The 20,496-nt window shown below is 40.9% G+C and overlaps 1 protein-coding gene across 1 annotated transcript; it reads left to right on the top strand.

Annotated features, from left to right (window-relative positions):
* Window positions 1–383: 383 nt before the first annotated feature.
* Window positions 384–18,772, top strand: AQP1 (aquaporin 1 (Colton blood group)). Its single transcript, XM_058023150.1, has 4 exons — window positions 384–857; window positions 14,933–15,097; window positions 15,233–15,313; window positions 16,813–18,772. The coding sequence occupies exons 1-4, from the start codon at window positions 468–470 to the stop codon at window positions 16,990–16,992; spliced, it is 816 nt and encodes a 271-aa protein (XP_057879133.1). The 5' UTR covers window positions 384–467; the 3' UTR covers window positions 16,993–18,772.
* Window positions 18,773–20,496: the final 1,724 nt, after the last annotated feature.

The raw sequence follows: 20,496 nt of genomic DNA, 5'->3' as shown, positions 1-20,496 counted from the left end.
TTGCTTTCTGTTTCAGCTCCAGACAGGAATCCCATCAAAGCTTTCATCCCGATATCCACACGCTGAAAGATGACACAGGAGTTAAAGAAGTGAGGCTGAAATTCCTAAGGCTCTCCTAAAGATTTTTCCAAGAATTTTAAAAAGCCTCTTAAAAACGGCGGCAGAGACCGAACGCTGTTAAGGGAGGGGAAAAGGAAAGAAAAAAAAAAAAAAAAAAAAAGGAAGAAAAAAACTTTGGCAGGCAAACAGTGTCTTACATCAATCTAGCAGTCAGCATCTATGTAGATGTTCTTTCCTCCTTTTGTGCAACACCCCTTCCCTCCTACAGACCACCCAAAGCCCTATAAATAATCCAAGGACTGTATTTTTCCTCCAGATTTCTCTTCAGACCTCTAAGGGAAAATATCAGGCAAAGGAAGGGACAGAGGGAGAAGGGAAAGTGAGGAGGGGAGAGAGAAAGAGGAAAGATGGCTAGCGAATTCAGAAAGAAAATATTCTGGAGGGCAGTGGTGGCCGAGTTCCTGGCCATGAGCCTTTTCATTTTTATCAGCATTGGCTCTGCTCTGGGCTTCCAGTTCCCCGTGGTGGCCAACAAAACATCAACGAGGTCTCAGGACAACGTGAAGGTTTCTCTGGCTTTTGGGTTATCCATTGCTACCATGGCTCAGAGCGTGGGCCACATCAGTGGGGCACACCTGAACCCAGCTGTCACCCTGGGGCTGCTGCTCAGCTGCCAGATCAGCATCTTCAAGGCGCTCATGTACATCCTCGCCCAGTGCCTGGGGGCAGTGGTGGCCACTGCCATCCTCTCAGGAGTCACCTCCTCTCTCCCAGGAAACTCCCTGGGGCTTAATGCTGTAAGTAGAAACTTTGAATTCCTCCTTTATTTTATTTTATTTTATTTTATTTTTTTTTAGAGTAGAAATGTAGCAGCTGCAATTTACTAAAGATGTGGGGGTTCTGTTGGTGCTGGTGACCTCAGAGAGCGCGACTGTTTATTGCAGGAGAGGATCTAGTCCTGACTGATAACCAGGATGTCACAGGGATGGTGCTTCCTCCCCACCCTCATTTTGGAGCTTTAGGACATTCTGGTCGTGATCAGTTTTGCTTGTGTTCAGTTTTGTACACCCCAGTTGCTGAAAGGTGGCTTTTGATGCCAATTTAACGCTGAAATCACTGGCAGTTTTATGACCTTTAGTGGTTCTGAGGGTCTCTAAGGTGGCATGTTGATTAATGTGCATACAGCAGTGTTGTTTTGGCTTCTGTGAGTGTGATTAATTTTCAGTACTTAATTAATGGTTTGTGTATACTGGTGATGACTGCAGTGAAAACCCATGGGAGCAGAGAGAGGTGTGCAGCAGGAGAAATCCCATCCCCAAAGGTGTGAGCAGTACCTGTTGCATTAGGCAGAGTGCTCAGATCCAGCCTGGCAGAATCCCAGCTGCCCTTTCTGTGCACTTCTGGGCAAAAATTGGACAAATCCTGAATTCTCATGTATAAACTGGTGGAAAAACGTGAGGCAGCTACAGGTAACTGGGGTGCAGGTTCCAGCTCTCTCCCAGCCAGGTGCTCACATCACGCTGCCTAAAAACTGCCTGGCCACAACTCCTCCTCCTCAAAATGTCATTTTGCTGTTTTTGTTGCAGAATAATGGGAGAGAAAAAAGGGTAAATACACTTCTAAACTTGAAACCATCCCACTGTCAGAGGCAGTGCTACAGCCACTGCAGGACGCACAGTGCTATAAATGGAAATTCTTTCTGGTCACTCACTTGACCTGATCTCTTAAGAACAAGTATTTTACATATTTTCTTTGGCCTCTTTGTTTCAAAATATTCCTGACTGCAGTTTGTAAATTGAGCTAATTTGAAATCTTCTGCCCATTTGTAGTCACAAGAGTATTTGGGACATAAAACTGCAAATGCAACATCTCTTCTGAAATAACTTAGGCAAACCAGCAATATGGTTTTGCATACTGTAATTTGACATTGCAATTAATTCAGAACATGAGTCAAGTTTTCAAAACAGAGTAAAATCTGATATTAAGGTGATTCCTGGGCAGCTCAGTGTCATTCACCCTGATGAATTGGCTGCTCACCTCCCTCTCTCCTGGTGCCTGCAGCTATTCCATCCTGCCAGCGCTTCGGAAATTTTGATGGGCTAACTCAAAACATTTTGGGGAAGAAGAGCAAATAATTTTATTGACTCCAGAAGGTTCTGGCTGCGAGTGTGATACTCGATCTTTTCCTCTGAAACCACTGACAGAGGGAGCAGCTCAACCACATGGGACAGGGTGTCTGCCCAAGTGGTTTCCTCGAGAGGTCCAACTGCCATTAAACACGGGAGGTCTGGTTTTGGTAGCACTTAAGCTTGGCTTTTCCCTTTTGCTTCCATAAAATCCTGATGACTGGTTCCTTCCTCTAACCAAAGCTCTAAACCTGGCCTTTTGTGAAGGGGGGTGAAGCTGTTTTTGCTCCTCAGTCAGTGACTAGAGTTACAGAGGCAAAACCAGGCAGGGTTAAGTCTCCATCATATAAATTTTACAAATCAATCAGCAATTTCTGTGCAATGGAATAACAGAGAATATAGTTTCTAAAAGCTCTGGTCTCGCTGTTTGTTGTGGAAAATATTCAGATATTTGAAAATTCAGGAAATATTTGAATATTTGAATACCTGAAGATTTGAATATTCAGGAAAATATTCAGATATTTGTTTCTTTTTTCTTTCACATATCCACTTACAAATGTTCTGGCTGGAAGAGCAGTGGGGAGACCCCCCTGGGGATAGTGGGGGCAGCAGCTGTTCTTCTGCCTTGAGAGAGAGGAAAGGAAAGAAAAGGAAAGGAAAGCAAATCCATTCGTTTCCCAGCGACAAGCCTGGAGTGCCTGGGGAGGGCTGAGGGGGAGCTGGGTCTGAGCCCAAGGCAGGGGGGAGCAGCAGCAGAGGGGCTGTGCTCGTGCAGGGCTGATCTCAACGGGCACATCCTGGATCCACAGCAAAGAGCTGGAGAGGAGGAACCACAGAGTTGCTTTTATTATGATTTTTAACCTGAGGACAAGAAGGGGAGGCTCAGAGATGGCATCCCTGCTAGCTGCTCTCTCTTCTTGTAGATAATGAGGTGTGGATTCCCTGTTCAGAACAGGAATAGAGGGTGCTGCATGTTTGGGAAGAGGGTCTGGATGTGTGTGGCTTTGTCCTCTGTTCTGACCCTGCTGTGCTCTTGAAAATGTGTTTTTTACAGGGAAAACGTGGCGGGGGCAGTGTGTGATGGGGTGAGTGGCCATCCAGGGCTCCCGGTGGATACTGGGTGGGGTTGCATGCCTGAACTTGGGTTTTTCCTGCCTGGCTGCAGGTCCTGCACTGGGGGGACCAAGCTGAGAACCCATTTCCACTGGCTGCTCTCTAATCCTCAGGGAATGAGGGACAAAGAGAGGCACTTCTACCTCTGGATCTGTTGAGTTGCTTCCAGAGACACCCAGCTGCCCTTTGCCATGCTGGGGCTCCAGGCTTACAAACCTCGGCTAAGAATCCAAAATTGAGTGGGATAAATCCAAGTATTTTTCATTGCACAAAGGGAAAAAAGGAAACACAGTCAAATGAAGCACAAAACCAGCCATAGACAGTGCAAACCTGAGGAGGAAGAATGGAGGATGAAAATGCAGGATGTTCCTTTAACATGTTCAGTATTAATGTCTGGTTTACACCAAGACAAGTAAACCAGTCACACATTAGGATTTTGATCCAAACTGTGCTTAAGTCAACAGACATATTTTTAGTTACTTTGGCTGGTCCCGAGTAAGACATTTTGGACAACGCTCAGAGATGTATTTAGATTACTGAATCCTTTTAAGACACTTAACTTCCAATATATTTTAGTAGTGGTGTGGGCTCCAAAGTAAAAACTTTGAGAACTGGAGAAGCTGGAAGAGGAGCATGCAGTGTGTTTGCTCTTCTAAAAATTTAAATATTTTTCCTTACATCATCTTGTATCTTTTTTTTTTTTTGAAAGTTGGATTACTACACATTACAAATTTCCATTAGGTAAAGCTGTAAGAATAGAGAATACCAGATCCAAAATGCACTCATCTGCCAGCAGAGCTGGCTATTGTCTGGTGAGGACAGATCTGGAGTTTAGATAATGGAACAAACTACTCAGCACAGGCAGTTAATGACCAACAAAGAGCTCCAGCAGGAAAGACAGGAGAGAAGAGGCTTCTGTGCTGTAAAGTAACACAATATTTGCTGTTGAACAATGTTCATCTGGAGAACTTTTAGCAAACTCTTAAAAACATGGTCAGAAAATTTCTTTAGCTCAGGTTATTTCATATTTGTGTATCTATTTTTTTATCCATCTATCTGTAGATATATATATATATAGATATATATAGATATATGTAGATATATAAAATAGTCTGAGCTAAATATATAGCTATAGATAAATAATTAGAATTTTGTGACAAATGCAGACACCACTTCACAATTTTCACAATTTCACAACTTTCACAATTTCATAGTTTTCTGTGTTTTGGCATAGTGATGAGAGTGCCAGGAAATGTGTCCCCAAACTCTCAGGGCTATAATTTGGAAACTATTTGAAAACTCTTCCTTTGAGTTTATGATGAAAGATATTATTTTAAAAGTTATAAGTGGATCAAAAATTGTAGGCAAGAAAAACAGACCTGAAGGTAACGTTGCTCGGGTAGATAAAGAGAAAAGAAAAACAACCAAGAATAACAAATAGGAGGCCTTGAGTTTAGAAAACACCCAGTGAACTGATAAATGTTGTTTGTGTAACTAAGGAGCTCTCTGGAAAAGCCAGAGGAGATCTGTGGTCAGTGGATTCAGAGGTCATTTTAAGACAGGTGAATATTCATGTGGATGCTATTCCTGGAGCATGGAGATTTGCTTGTTGCTGGAACGCCCTTTGAATTTCTGCTGTGACTGGCTGGGCTGTGTCCATGCTGCTCCCTGGGGCTGCCCACGTCAGGATCAGCCGTGGCACAGGTGGTGCACACCATGTCCTTTGGGGATAAACTCCCCGTGTCCAGCTCTGGATTGCTCAAGGGCAGGGAAAAAGGAGGTTTTTGCTGTCTTTGACTCCTCATGCCAGGCCAGCATCTGCTGCTTTGACCTTCCAGCCTCACCAAAGGCGCGCCACAGGAGCACAGAATCATGGAATAGCTCGGGTTGGAAGAGACCCTAAAGATCCAACCCCTGCCATGGGCAGGGACACCTTCCACTGTCCCAGCTGCCCTGTCCAACCTGGCCTTGGACACTTCCAGGGATGGGAAAGAGTCCTTTTTCCATAACTACTCCCACTGAGCTGGATTGGGATCCAGCAGCATCAGAGCAAATTGGAACCTGAATGCTGGAGATTTTTAGGTTTTCTTTCCTTTACTGTCTACATGTTCCAGGTCTTATTCTGCTACTTGGGGAAAATGAAGAATCTTTTGTTCCCAAGATAGTGGAGCATATGATGTGATAAGATCCTTGTCATCTGCAGATGGTCTTACCTCTAGGGCATCCATGCTGGTGAATTTTCTCCCGATAAATTCCCAATTTGCATTTCCAGTGCAAACATAATGTTGCACCAGCAGCGGGAATTCCCTTTCATGTAGTTGAGACCTGCCACACCTTTTGCTGGTGTTTATGGGCCAGCACTGAAATGTTTGTCCTGATATTCCCCATTGGATCCTTCCCATCCTTTAGGAACTTGTTTCAGAGGGGATTCCTCATGGGGAATCACCACACTCCCCACATTTGGTGCCCACCAGTGGCCTTCTCACCATGGGGAGCAGGACTTGCCTGGTTGCCCTGGGTGACTCAGTGTTTGCCTTGTGATTTCCCCGGCTCCTCGTGCCCGCGCCCTTCGAGCCCGTTCTCCAACCTCCAATTAAACAAAGCCAGCTCCAGTTGGAAGAACATCCAAAATAAACTGAGAGCTTGACAGTGTGAGGGGACAATTGAGTAAGTGATGCTGCTTTTCCTCTGAGTCACTGTGGAAAATTGCAGCTCCAGAGGTGCTGCTGGATGGACGAGACACGCAGCTGAGATCCTGACCTTTAGTGCTTATTGAAAAATCCTTGGATAACTTATTTTATTTTTTTTTCAATGAAGATAATATTTTGTGCCTTTCTCAAATCTAGGATAGTGAGAAGCTTAATTCTCCCTGTCTCTGCCCTCTGCCCTGCCTATTTTTGATCCAGATTAGGCTTCTTCTGACAACCTTGCTTCTGCATGCTGGAGGACTCCAACATTCACAAGCTGCATTTTTGTAATGAGCAAAATGGTTCCCGTACATGACACAGATCTGGGATTTTTATTTCTTAACAAAGACTGCCACAACAATAGCTCATTGTTCACTGTCAGTTTTTGCAGCAGAGGGCTTTCAAGGCTCGCCAGCATTGTCCTGAGGGGCCCCAGGCAGGGCAGGTGGGACACAGGAAAGGCACCTGCTCAGAACTGGCCACGGTCTCGGCCTCTTTTTAATGGGTTCACACAGTGACAGCAGAAACATCTGGGCTGAGATGTAAACCTGATGGTTATCACCCATCCCCCAGAGAATCTGGGGTTATGGCTCGAATCCTTATCTCAGATCTCAGAGCTTTTTATCTGATTTCCATTTCCATGAGGATTTGCTTAGCGCCTCACCAATAATCGAGCCATACCCCAGGATTTTGGAGGGATGCAGCAGCACAGCTTTTCTGGGACAAGGAGAGGCCCTTGGTGCTCATCCTCCTGCAGCCCTGTCCTTTTGTGCTAGAACAGAGAAGATCAAAGTGGGTTTTGTGCCAGTGGATCCAAGGATGAGCATTTGGAAATGATCTGCAGGCCTCAAACTAAAAGTTTTCTTCACTTATTTCTACTTAGAAATGGTATAAATTCCTGAAAAGGATGCACAGAAGTGTTTAAAACAGTGAGTCGCCATAGATGTAAAAAACTATTAATTTGGTTAGTTAGTTAATATTGTAATACAAGTGGAGTGGGATTTTCAGGGAATGATTTCTTTACTGTGTTAGATCAACAGTCAGACTAAGTAAGATTTAAGTAAAATTCATTTTGCCACCAGCCTTCCTGAGTGGCAAATAAACCATTTAAATTGGTTTCCTTTCCACAGAGTTCTCTGATTACACCAAATATATTTGGGTGTTCTGTGTGTTATGTGTTTGCACACCCCCAAACACACTCACACACCAGAGACAGATGGACAGAAAGATTCTTCAGATGAGATAAATCCAAATTTAAATTTTTAATCTAAATTAATTGGAAAGTTAAAAAAAAAATCTAATAATGGGTGTGGGTTCTGAAGCAAGATCTGACATGGTCAGGACCACAGCCCGAGAACAAATGGAAATGCCCGCAGCAAGAGAATGAATATGATTAAATCTGGTTAAATTGGTGCAATGATAAGAAAAAAAAAAAAAAACAACTAGGTTTTTGCAGCAGGGCTCGTGGGTTTTAGCAGTTAATGTAAACCTTCAGGGAGCTGAGAATACCATTTCTTTAATCAGAGAATCCTAAAAACTATCACTATCTGTATAGATATTTTTAAGTGAAGCATTTTTAAAGCATATCAAAAGTACTAAAGGAAGAAAAGATAGCCCCTGAAAAATTTTCTGTTTGTCTCCAGAGGAAATTGCCTGTTTTCTTTAGGGCAGTAGTACATTTTTGCTGATTTGTCCATTCTCCAGCTTAATGGAAAGAATTCAATAACAGAGGGGTCTTTACCTGGTACCACAATTGTCTCCTGGAGGTTTTTCTGGCCTGGCTGAGAACATTCTGAGCCCTGAGTATTTATTAATGCGTAATTGATGGGGAAATGCTGATCTTCCTGGCATCCAGAGCCAGGGCTGGTGTTTGACTGCTGCAGCTTCCTTGAACTGAGGAGATCTGAGGCTGAGGCACGACATCAACCTGTTAAATCAAATATACAGAGCCTGACAGGCATCCTGGAGGAAACTATAAACAGCAGGAGGGCAGAAATGTGGCCTGGGAGCTCTGCAAGGCACAACTCCTAGACTAGAAAGGAGTAAAGAAATCCTGGACGAGTCCTGAGCATCCCCTCTCTAGGAACCACTGGGAGGTGTCACAGAAAACTCAACTTTTCCAGGCTAATTCTGCGCCAAGTGGAGTCAATGGAGGCTTTCAGAGCAGAAATGTGGCATGTTTCCTTGCACATTTACACACACAGCTCCTCCTGAGGGCTTGGAGTGGGTAAGGTCAGGTTTGGCCCCTTTTCGTTCCTTTGTTAGGATTTCTTGCTTGATGAGAAAGGTGGAGGAATGGAGGAGCTGGAATTGTTCCCCCAATTCCTGAAATGCATTGCGCAGGCTCAGAGCTGGTTTTTAACCCCATGGAAATGCCAAGTGTTCAATGCTTATTTATGGCTCATAATTTTTGAGAACTTCACAGATTTGCTGGAGTTTGTCTAGAAATATAAAATGAATATTACTTTGGTGGAATTGCCAACAGCCATAAAGTGAGGTTTGTGCAAATCCAGGTGTTATTCCAGTAACAACATAAAAAGGATGATTCTATTTGGCTCAAAATTCACATATGCCCAAAATTCCCACTGAAATGCTATATCCTTCTGGGCTGGTAATAGAGGAGATAATAAAATGCTCTGTGGTATAAATGAGTGCTTCAACTATTACAGAAAATTAACTATTTGCTTGGGTGTTGCTGGGTAAAGGAAAAAAAAAATACAAAACCTCACAATTCCTCATCCTCTGAATAGAAGTTGTTTATTTCTCAGCAGCAACATTTAACAACAAGAAAAAAAAAAGTTTATCCCAAGCAACTTTCCCAGAGGCACATCAAAAAAGTAAAAGTGTAAAGAAAAAAAATTGTCTGTGTCTGACCAGCTGTGCTGAAAACAAGTCCTGTAGAGGAACTTTTACTGCCTATCTTGGTCTGACACACGAATTTTATGTGCTCTGGTTTAATACAATAATCATTCTCCCCTCTTTCTCTCCATATATAACACAAAGCCCTGGATAGCTTCTCCTCAGCCTGCAGAGGGTGGGAGGAGGGAGCTGGGCCTCGTTCCTGGAGGGTGTCTGCTGCCTGAGGAACGGAAAATATGATTTCTGCTCTGGGAATTGAATGAGTCCCCTTTAGAGCTCTTAAGGCTGTATTTATAGGAGGGATAATCTAGCAGAGGACAATGTGTTTTGTCCCCAGGTTCTGCTGAATGCTTCCATTGTTGATGTAGGATACAGTCCAAAGCTAATTTATAAGCAGCTTCTGAGTCCTCCTGTCGTATAATTTTAAGTGAAACTCTTTGGATCTTTGCCTGTCTCTCCTTACTAAAGAAATGAGATTTTTGCACTCCCTGAATCCCTAATATTCAATTAATGGGTACAGAAACATCAATTTTGTAGTGATACTGTTAAATAGCAAGGGTAGAAGTGAATAACTGTAGTTAAACAGCCAGGGATGAATCTCTGAATCAATTCTGACTGTGACTCAAGGTTTATAGCTATGGAGATGTGGGATAGACTTCCAGGAGAATAAAGGTATGTTATCAATATGGAAACCATCAAGTTGTTTTAATGACTGAGTTGGAGCTGAAAGAGTGAGAAAAGTCAAACAAAATGACAGGCAAGACAGTGGGATGTGGCTTGGAGGGAAGTAGGGAGATGAATTTCTGAGATTACATTTGTAGAACATCCCATTAAAGAACTTTGCCAGCCACACACTTAAATAGCTAGTTGGCATAAAAAAGAATGATTAATATTTCAAAAGAGGAGGGGGAAGAAGAGAAACTGAACCATCTAAGCTATTGTGAAGAGTTTTCCTTATTCAGTAAAATAAGAAACGTCAAAGAAGGGAAATTTTAAGCTATAAGAAAAAAAATGCTGTAAGATGGCAAGAATTTACTTGAATAAAAAGCTAATTTTAAGAAAAATGCCAAGGCAGGCAAAAGGTAATAATTTAGGTGAGATGGTGAGGATATGCAAGGAAGAGAAGTCCCAGCCATTTTAAATGCTGTGGCTTAAATTTTCTTCCTCCAAACCACACCAGCAGGCAGGGCTTGCTCTGGTTTTTCATAAGAATGGGCAAAGCTGACATTCCCCTACTGAAAAATAGACTTTTGCAATACCAGAGTCCTCTTTTTTTAATTATTTTTTTTTTTCTGGAACAATGAGAAACTAATCCCTGTTATATGAAAGGAAGCTGGGCCCTGGAAGCTCCAATCCAGGGCTGAGGGTTTGTTGGATGAGATGGAGCTCAGCCCATCCCACGTGGTGGAACCACCTTGCATAACAAAGTGTCTTATCCATATAACGGGAAACAGGTTTGAACTTGATATACTTTCTCTGGTAATGAGAAAAATATGAAGCCACTAGAGAAGTACACAGTGGGGTTTACCTTGGGCCAGTTTAATTTCCTGTCCCCGTTTCTCTTCCGAAGGCGGACAACTCATAAATATCCTGTCCTAAAAAAAAAAAAAAAAAAAAAAAAAAATTAAAAAAAATTCAAAAGGAAAGAAAACATGCCATTAATTTGCCCAAATGATTGCTGTGGGAGGCAGTCAGCTAAACGTGGCACTTCTGGGAAACAAATTCTGTAGTTCCCATCTCCTGTGTGATGTTATGGAGAGCTGGAAGTGATGTGGCCACTGCCCATTTCCTAAGATATAAAGCAGGTGTTCTTCTCAACTAATTGCTCTCATGTTCATGTCTAGATAATTTTTTGGGGGGTTTAATGTTCTTCATTTGAATGTCTCTTGAGCCACTGTGCCTTCAGTGCTTCCTTAGTTTCCAATCTGGTGCATCTCAGGAGTTTTCTGAATAAGATGTGACTTCTGTTCATTTACTGAATTCTGGTACATTTTTATTCCATGACCTTGTTCAGATTCACAGTGAACTGAGAGGGAAAAATCCGAAAATCATAAAAATATTAACCATGGGATTGTTAAGGCTGAGAATGGTGGAATTCAGCTCACAGGAGGATGCACATCCCTTGGGGTGTCTGCATGTTCTGCTTCTTGTCAGGGAGCTGTGAGGTAGAGTGGGAATTACTCACTGCAAGCTGCTGCAGCCAAGATTGATTCAGCTGATCATAAAAATGTGTCCACAGACAGCTCTCCCATCTTGCCAGTGATTCTTATGTGTGTTTCTGGTGCTTCTGCTGTCAAAACACTGACATTAGAAATGAAGTTGAGTGGAATTATTCATGTGAACAAAAAAGGAAAAGAAGCCTATGTAGACTCTCTTGGAGATGAATACGGGCTTGTGTGTTTCATTTAACCCCTTAGAGCATGTTTGGTTCCTCAAAGCTCTCAATCCACTCCTCAGGTGTCCCAGATCTGAAGCCTGAAAAACCTCAGGGAGTTTCTGTGCTGTTCTCTGCCCTCTGACAATTTTTCTGTTACCTTAATGAGGATTATTGGACTGCAAAGAGAAGATGTCAAAGATTTGCCAGCAGATGCATCAAGGACACATGCAGTGTCAGTCTGCACACCCTATGACCACTGCTAAAAGGTATCAGTGCAGGGAAAAAGGCATTGCAGTGTGGGCACAGGTCACTGGAGAGGGTCCTCTTCACCCCAACACTGCACTAGAAGTGGCTGTGTCACGTTTCAAAGCATTATTTTGTCTATTTAGGAACCAGAGATATTGGACGCCTTGTATTTTGGATATTCTCAGCAACAGAATGGGCAGATGTTAAGAACAGCTGTTGATTTTTAGTCAGTTCTCTAAAGTGTGGTACAGCTTCCTACTAAATTCAGATTAAGTTTTAGACATCATTGAAGCTTCTGGAGTCTGATATTCTACAAAATCTTCCACAAAAGTTCAAACTTTCCTTAAAAATCTGAATAACATAAAGAAAATACAAGAAGAGGATGACAAACCCATGTTGGTTGTGCCTCCTTGGTTCTGTCAAGAGCTCAAACAAGCAGATTCAAAAGGTGCAAAATGTTATCTGGGTAAGAATTGCAAATCCTCTGTGAATGAGGATGATATAAGTATAACGTTAACTATAACTAACTATAACTATAACTATAACTAACTATAAATATGCACATGTAAATTTTAACTTGACAGAAAGGAATATACCTTTGTATTTTCCCTTTCTAAAGCTTTTCTGTGGTGTGCTTGGGATGGTGAACACTGGTGCTGTTCCATGTGTACCATGGATGGTCCAGGCTGATGCTGCAGTGATAAATTACCTCTGATAAGGAGTCAAATAAATATTCTGTTATCCTACAGAAAATTTATATATTATATATTTAATAAATATTTAAATTTAGTTAATATTTACTATCCTACTTACACACTGCAGATCCACAGGCCCCATCAAAGCAGGGCATCCAAGGTTTGCCTGGGTTTGTCCCATTTTGGAGCACGGCCCAGAGTCCTTGCTCTCACAGTAGAATCTTAATGTTTCTGGCAGGCTGTGTAAAATTACATGGCTGGAGGAAAGCAAAAGGTTTCCTATGATATTTCCAGGTTTTCTTTGATCCCACTCAGCCCATCAATGAGTGTTGATTAGCAGGGAGAATGACCTCAAGCCACGTCAGCTGTAGGATGTGTTTTTCCTGGAGGGAAAGGAAGAATATGATTTCCTCCTCTCAAAGATAAGGATTATCACAGGTTTTTAAAGAATAATTTTGCTCTTATTGTCTTTTATAGAAGCCCTTCAAATGAAGGGAAAGCCCAATGGCTGGCCAGCGTTTAATATTTTAAAATGTCAAGGCTTTGTCAAATGCAAACATTGATGTGTCAGACCTCAGCTCTGGGTTCTCTGGGGTTGCATTATGATTGAAAAGAATTTGGTTTCTTATCTGCTTTTGGCCATGTGCACATCAGTCACTTATTTGCTACCTGGCTTTTAAGTTTGGCCATTTGGCCTTCCAAACGTGAGATAAGATTTTCCAGAGGGTACAGAGTCCAGAGTCTTAAATTAGTTTTGATACAAGGAAGAACATTGGAAGCCTAATTTGTTGAGAGACAAAAATGCCACAGTTTCTACTGTGAAAAAAAAATTTGCTTATTTTTAAAACTAACAAAAGCAACAGAATATTAATTCAGAGATATCAAGCAGGAATTTCTAGATCTAAAAATTTCAGTGCATCTTGTATAGATGCATTTATGTCAGACTCACACTTCTCACGTATAAATCCTAATAATGATAAAGGTTTCATTAATGGAGTTCAGTTTCTACTCTGTGGATGCTGGAGGAACCAAAATACCCATCCTTTCAACCAGAATTCCTTTCTATTAGTGAATAAACTATTTCCAGTTCAGAGGATATCACTCCTGCATGTTAAAGAACAAGCTATAAAAATACATTATCAGTGCTTCAGAATAGCAGGATTTAAAAATCAGATTTATGCTGAGGAAAGACTCAAATTAATTTTTTTCATTGCTTAGGAATTTTATATTAAACTTTGCTACAGAGAAGAAACAGGAAATGTGAACAGCACCTGTGGAAGGTGAAATAGTTCAGTTTGTCATCTAGAAGTTTTAAGGATTTTTAAATATTAGCTTTGGGGAAATTAGGGCATAAACCACAAAATCAGATTAACAGCAGGATTTCCCGTGGTTTCATTGTTCTGGACAGGTCACAACAACATGTAATTATGTTTTTTGCCACGAATAACCCAGCAGTTTTTAATGCAGGGGCTCTGACAGATGTGATAACCCACTGATAGCACAAATTAATACAAGTTTTGCAGTGTTTGCTTCCTACTCTAAGTCTCATTCTCAGTTCTCTGGCCTTTGGCCAAGCTCATGTTTCATCCCATCCATACAAGTGAGTTATTTCTGCTTAACATCAAGTTATTCAGCTCAGTAACAGACTTGCCTTGACTTAATGGAGACACCACTGAATACAGCGATTAAAAGCAGAACTCAAAACTTGCTTTAACATCAAATGGTTTACCTCCATGGTTTCCTGTTAGGAACAAAATTTTAGCAGTACTCCTGAAATATGACAGCATTTCTGCTCTGTAGTGTCCATTTAAGTGAATCACCATGGTTTCAATATGCTCTACAGCACTTACAAGAAACTCTGCTGATTTCATGACTAATAATTCCATTGGAATATTTATCTCTGACAGTTTCAGTTTTTCTAGATAATTCACTTCAGCAGGAAATTCAAGCACTCCCATCAGCCCCTTTGGATTCCTTAACTCGGGATTTTTTTAATGTATCCTAAAGAAGTTAAATGAGCTTCAGTTTGAGTCTAAGGCACCAAAAAGTAGCTCAGCTGTGAATTAGGTGTCTAAGCTCTTAGTAGTCAAATGAGATCTATTAAAAGAAAAGACAGAGCTTTCAAATGATCTCCTTCATTTCATCAGGTGAATGGATCTCATCTCCACTGACTACACCATTATCTGTGCAAATTAGAGATACATTAAGTAAATGTTCATATCTAGAGATGTTTTACATACTTTTGGTCTTCTGTCACATCTACCAGTCCCCCATAAACTCTGTGGAAATCTCAGGGTATTTCCTGGGGCATATTAATTTACAGTCTAGGTGGAACAGTAATATCTTAATATTAATGTGGAAGTTCTTGAAGCAATGAGTGACTGTCCTAAGGCACCACAGTTCACTTCTGAAAAGTAAACTCTGCTGGAGGTGACTCTCTGGCTGGTTTGTTTCTCACACATAGATAATTCCACTCACACTGTGCCCAGTGGCTGAGTGTTCACCTTGGCTGGGAGAAGCAAGCACTCAAAAAAAACACAAACAACTGCTTATGCCTAGGCTGGAGTACAGCAGGCAGTGTTTCAAAACTAACTTCTCTTCAGTTTTTTCTATTTCTCCCTCTTTTTCCCCCTGTTAAGCAAAAGGAACCCCAGGAGGGAAATGGATGTTCATGTTCATATTGAAGAAATAGATACCTCAGAACTTTGTTACACTGCATGAAGTCATGCAGGAATATGAAATAACATTTTCCTTCCTGCCTCCATGCAGCTTTCAGAAGGAATCAATGCAGGCCAAGGGCTGGGAATTGAAATCATTGCCACCTTCCAGCTGGTGCTGTGTGTCCTGGCCACCACAGACCGGAGAAGGAACGATGTCTCGGGATCGGCGCCTTTGGCCATCGGTCTCTCCGTTGCCTTGGGCCATCTTCTGGCTGTAAGTTTTAGCCTCTTTATAAGATATAACCTCTTTATAAGGTTATATCTGCCCTCTCCCACCTCGGGGTGGGCCAGTGAGATGATGGGGAAGCTTCATCTATGCCTCACCTGTGGTTCTCTCTCCGCCTCCTAGATTGATTACACCGGCTGTGGAATTAACCCAGCCAGATCTTTCGGCTCAGCGCTCATCGCCAACAACTTTCAAGACCACTGGGTAAGTTGAGTAAATTTGTTTAACTCACAAGAGGGTCTGAAAAACACATAACCTACAAGATCAGAAACATTTCAACACCTATCATTAGGACAAAGTCAAAGAGTTGGCATTTCCATTTCACCTAACAAAGAATATTCTCCTTTACATCCTGACCACCCTCAGGCAAACAAAAAAGTCCTCAGGCTCATTCAGTCTCTGTGCCTAAAGTAATACAGTAGATTTTCTCTGGTTATTCCACTTTATATTTATTTACTTCAAACATTTTAATTGTTTAAGCCTTATTACACAGAATCCTGTACTGTTTATTTATTGTTTAAATTTAATTTGTAAAATGCTACTCCTTAATCTGGTAAAACCCAATTTAGAAAGATTCTTAAGCATGTTTATTAACTGAAACAGATCATCCAATATTTAACAGCTGATAAAATGTTCACCCTCTTAAAGCTGAGTGTCTGCTTATGTGTTTTCAAGGATAAGTGCTCTGGAAACACTATAAATTTTAGATTAGTCCTTGTGTTTAAATGTGGTTAAAATGAGGGTCTTCACAAAAATTTAGTTATTTCACTGAAGCTCAATAAAAAAGCTTGATATAAAGTTGTAAATGAACATGTGTTCTTGAGTATATAAAATGGGGATTGTTCCAATTCTCCAACTCGTGATTTTGGCAGCCAGTTGCATAGTCACAGGTCACACAGGAAATTTAGCGGTAATAGAATGGGGTTGTGAAAATTTTGGATACAGATTCCATTTTCATCTAAAGAGTAAAACATAAAAGGAGGACCCTGGGGAAATTTTGGCAGTCTACACCACTTGAGCATTATTATTAGGACATTAAAGGGAAGTAACTAAGTGAGGAGCTGATATTTTCAGAATTTAATAGGAAAATTATTATCCTTTATAGATACAGAGGAAGATAGATGTAATAATTTGTGTTAAACTACTGATATTGCTAAATAAAAGAGTTTCCAGACTCAGTAGTGCTTTGGCCCTGCAAAGTCTTCAATATCTTCTGTTATTTCTAACAAAATCAACTTTTCTACTAAAATTTAAAATTCCTTTTATTACCTCTCCTTCTAAATTTTAATTTTCTTAAGTGGTCAGGCCAGTTCAATCACAGCAATATCACCAGCTAAGCAGCATCTAGTGTCAAATTAAGCCCCTAATTAAGTTCTCGTTAAGTATTACTTTCAAGTTCACCTATGACTGGAATTCAATAGGAGAATGGAAACTAATGCCCTGTTGTTTTAGAAACTATGCTCCCCTGCCAGCTCTATATGGGGTAGCAGAGATGTTTTAGCAATAGACAACTGGTTTTAAATATCACAATTTTACAGCATAGTCACAGTTATTCACCTCTCATGGTGACAAATTCCTGGTTTTAATTCCGCATGGTTAAGTAACCATTCAGGTCGACGGGCTGCAAAATTTCACTGTGAAAATACTCAGAGGAGCTTCAGATGCAGAAAGACCTGATGCAATTGCTTGGATTTGTGTTCCAGATTTTCTGGGTTGGCCCAATCATTGGAGGAGCAAGTGCTGCCCTGATTTACGACTTCATCCTGGCACCCAGAACCAGCGACCTCACGGACCGCATGAAGGTGTGGACCAGTGGCCAAGTAGAAGAGTATGACCTGGAAGGGGATGATATGAACTCCCGGGTGGAGATGAAGCCAAAATAAAGAAGGGCATGGAGAGAGGGGAAAAAAAAAAAAGCAAAAAAAAAAAAGCAGCACATTGGTTTCCGAAGATTTTATCAGTGTTATAGACTCTTTGTAAACCAGCAAGCAGTACTTTGTTTTTTAAATTCAATACCGTTTTCCTTTTTTTTTTTTTTTATGTCCCCAATCCTAATAGCATCTTTTATATCTGGGGTTTTTCAGTTACAGAGTCTTTAGGTTGAGAAGTCATGATGTAAACAAAATGGGGTGAAGTTTATTAAGGTCACCTTTGCACGACCTAAATAAATTGGGCTGAAGTTTAACCCTTCCCTTGGTACCACCCAATTCTGAGGTGTATTTAGTATGGGGGATTTTCCCACCACATCACTCAGTAATGATAAATAGTTCCAATGACCAGGTTTTTCATGAAAGAATAGATATTGAGGACAGAGAATCATCTGTACCAATAACAGAGGCCTTACACTTGAAAAAACAGTATTTATACAAAAATGCAAGTGTGGCATCTAATGCCAGCAATGAATGGGAAAAAAGCCAGTCTCAAAACAGCATCCAAAAACATCTTTTTGAAGGAAAGGTTACTAAAGATTAGTTGCTATGTAAAATTACCCATAATTTCCTAAATGATTGATCGTCTTTGAGAAAAAGAGGGCCAGAAAAGTAAGGCAAGGTAAGAATTTCCAGAGTCACAGGATCTTTCAGACTTTCTAGTGTTTCATTCTCCCTGAACCTGCATCCAGCTGCTTGTGAGGGAAGAATGTATGTGATTAAAAAAAAAAAAAAAAAAAAAAAAGATATATTAACTCCTGGGAAGTAATAACTAGAATTCAAATTGGAGAGCAGCAACAATGGCAACAAGAGAGACGTGGTGTCAGTGTGCAAACAGGATCTGATGGTTCCTGTGGCTACTCTGCTTTTGTTCACCTTGTGAAATTTATCATGTGATTTAAAGCAAAACAAGGACAAAAGAATTCCCCTTTCTCTGTGCCCTTATCCCAATAACCAGCGCTGTGACATTCAGGGACCACAAACAGATGAACACACGGTATATTTTCTAATGAGGGACAAATACATACCTGTAAATCCATTTTGGGGGTGGTTGCTTTGTTTTTTTTATATATATATATATATATAAATGTTTATATATATGTTTTATACAGAAAGCCTAGTGTACTGTTTTGTAAGAAAATAGGAGCATAAAGACAAGTGGAAAGAATTGCAGCAGTGCTTAACAAAATGACACTGGAAATGAGAAAGAAAATTAACACTCTAAATGACGTGGAAGATTATTTTCTGTTTAAATTTGTATGTGTGAGTGCTACTTATGATTTCCTGAGTAACACAAAGCATTAGCTGGTCTTACCTACTAACTATAGAATATAGTTCAAGCAGACACGTGCTGATATACTTGTTCTGTACTAAAAAAATTTCCATAAGAAATGAGGCCCAGAGGAACTGATGGAAAATCAGAACATTCCAGCATTCAGCAAAACCCCCCAGAGGTAATGGGATGGATTCTCCTCCCTGAGAGAGAGGGTGGGATTGGGAGGTGAGTTAGCATTGGCATAGGAATCTGTATACGTTTGATAATTTCATTAACTTGAGCAGATGGACAACGAAAAAAGAATAAAAATGAAAATCATCAGCAAAATAAACCAGAATATATTTTATCTTTTTTGTCTACATTTGGTGTGCTATCCCATGTATTGCCTATGTATATAGAGCATGATTGGATTTTGGGGTGGTTTAAAAATAAACAAAATCAGTTGTGCTAACACACAAACTGTTCATGATTCTTCATTTTTAATTTGTCGTGTAATGAAATTTAATTTTCTGCACCATTTTCCAGGTGCCCACCTGTAAGACTATGCCAATTTCTACTTTTCCACTCTTCACTTGATGCTTGCCTTTAGGGAAAGGAATGCTCTTTGTTTTTATGGCAGGCAAAGCAGACCCTCAACTGGAAGTGAACTCTTCCAAATTGTACTTAGAAGTGAAGCAGAGAACCAGGATCTTGTACCCACTTTCTAGGATATCTTTCCAATTTTACTTGCTGTTGTCCCAGTGCCTTCATTGACTCCAAATTAACCCTTTCTTACCTTACAGAATCTCTGGGCCAGAGAAAGAGCCAGAACAGTTGCATAACTCACCCACAGTAAATAGTTTATTTTGAAAAATTTCAGGTAACTTAAGAGTTAATGGTGCAGAAAATGTGAAATTCACAATTTGTTCCTTAGTCTACACCTTGCAGAGAACTTGGCTCATTTTTTTTAAGCTTCTAAGTCAAAAACTGTAAAGACAAAACCCACTCTCTTTCCATTCAGGTTGTGATAGAACTGCACCATATTAGCTGCTCTAGCTTATGATCATTAAAATAATAAATAAAATAGATTAAAGAGGTACAATAATTGTTTCACTAGTGAAGAAACAAACAAAAAAACCCAAATCAAAGTAAATGAAGTGTGATTTATTTGTGTATTTCGTAGAATCACAGAAACCATTGAAAGTTTTGTGTTGGAAGGGACTTTAAAAATCATCTAATTCCAATCCACTACTGCAGGCAGGGAGTATTTCCACTAAACCCTGTGTTCACAGTGATACTGTTTAACCAATTTACAGTAAAGCCCTTAAGAAAAAAATGTATTTAAGGTGAATTCCAGGCTTAAATCCCTCTATTCTTCTTAAAGAAGGAGAAGCTTAATAGTGTATTTAAAAGTGCTTTTGTGGCACTTAGACCCTGAACTGAGAGCAGGGATTCAGGCCATGGCTGCTGATGGTGCTCCCACTCCTGGCACAAATGGTTTTGCTTTGTGCTAGACAAGCACCCTTCAAACTTATCATCAACTCATTAAAATAGTTGAAACATACCCAGGAAAGGAATTAAAGGCATGAAGCAGAAATATCGAAACTGCTAACAAGTGTCAAGTGGGCAAATGTGATTGCCTAGAAACTCAACAAAATGTCCCTGACAAAGCAAACCTGGGTCACTGTTCAACCAGCTCCTGTGGCGTCTGCACTGAGAGCTCCTGATCCACGGACTGATGGGGGCTGTCTGTGCCCTGGTGATTCCCTGGGCACAAACATCTGTATTTACCACACATCCAAACAGGAAAAGGCCATAGAATCCTAGTGATGCCTCAGGTTTTAGCTTTTATATTTTCAGATTCTGTGCTGCTTTAGTGTGTGGGTCTGAGCTCCACATCAGGGCATGGTGAGCTCTGTGCACAGAGCAGGGAGACAAAACAATTCCTGCTCCAGCTGGGCACCAAGGACAAATGAGCCAAATCTCAGCCCCAGAGCACAAACACCGTGGGCTGGAGAGAGAAAAACAAGCAGGGTGGGACTGCCTGGGCTAAAGCTGGAATGGGACAATGAACTGCAAGGTGCAAATGGAGCAGAACTGATCCCAGGGAGAGACCCCGGGAGCGCTCGTGCATTTTGGGGCCATTTTGGTTCATCTTGGGTGCAGCCCTGGCTGGGCTCTGGTGCTGCCCAAGGTGCATCCAT

The sequence above is a fragment of the Melospiza georgiana genome, chromosome 1, assembly GCF_028018845.1.
Source record: "Melospiza georgiana isolate bMelGeo1 chromosome 1, bMelGeo1.pri, whole genome shotgun sequence".
Classification (NCBI taxonomy): Eukaryota; Metazoa; Chordata; class Aves; order Passeriformes; family Passerellidae; genus Melospiza; species Melospiza georgiana.
This window is presented reverse-complemented; position numbering and strand designations above follow the sequence as displayed.

Excerpts from the sequence above, each read along its gene's own strand:
- AQP1 (XM_058023150.1), top strand. The coding sequence starts at position 468 with ATGGCTAGCGAATTCAGAAAGAAAATATTCTGGAGGGCAGTGGTGGCC. Across the intron at positions 858-14,932 it reads ACTCCCTGGGGCTTAATGCT|CTTTCAGAAGGAATCAATGC; the intron begins GTAAGTAGAAAC and ends GCCTCCATGCAG. Across the intron at positions 15,098-15,232 it reads CCTTGGGCCATCTTCTGGCT|ATTGATTACACCGGCTGTGG; the intron begins GTAAGTTTTAGC and ends TCCGCCTCCTAG.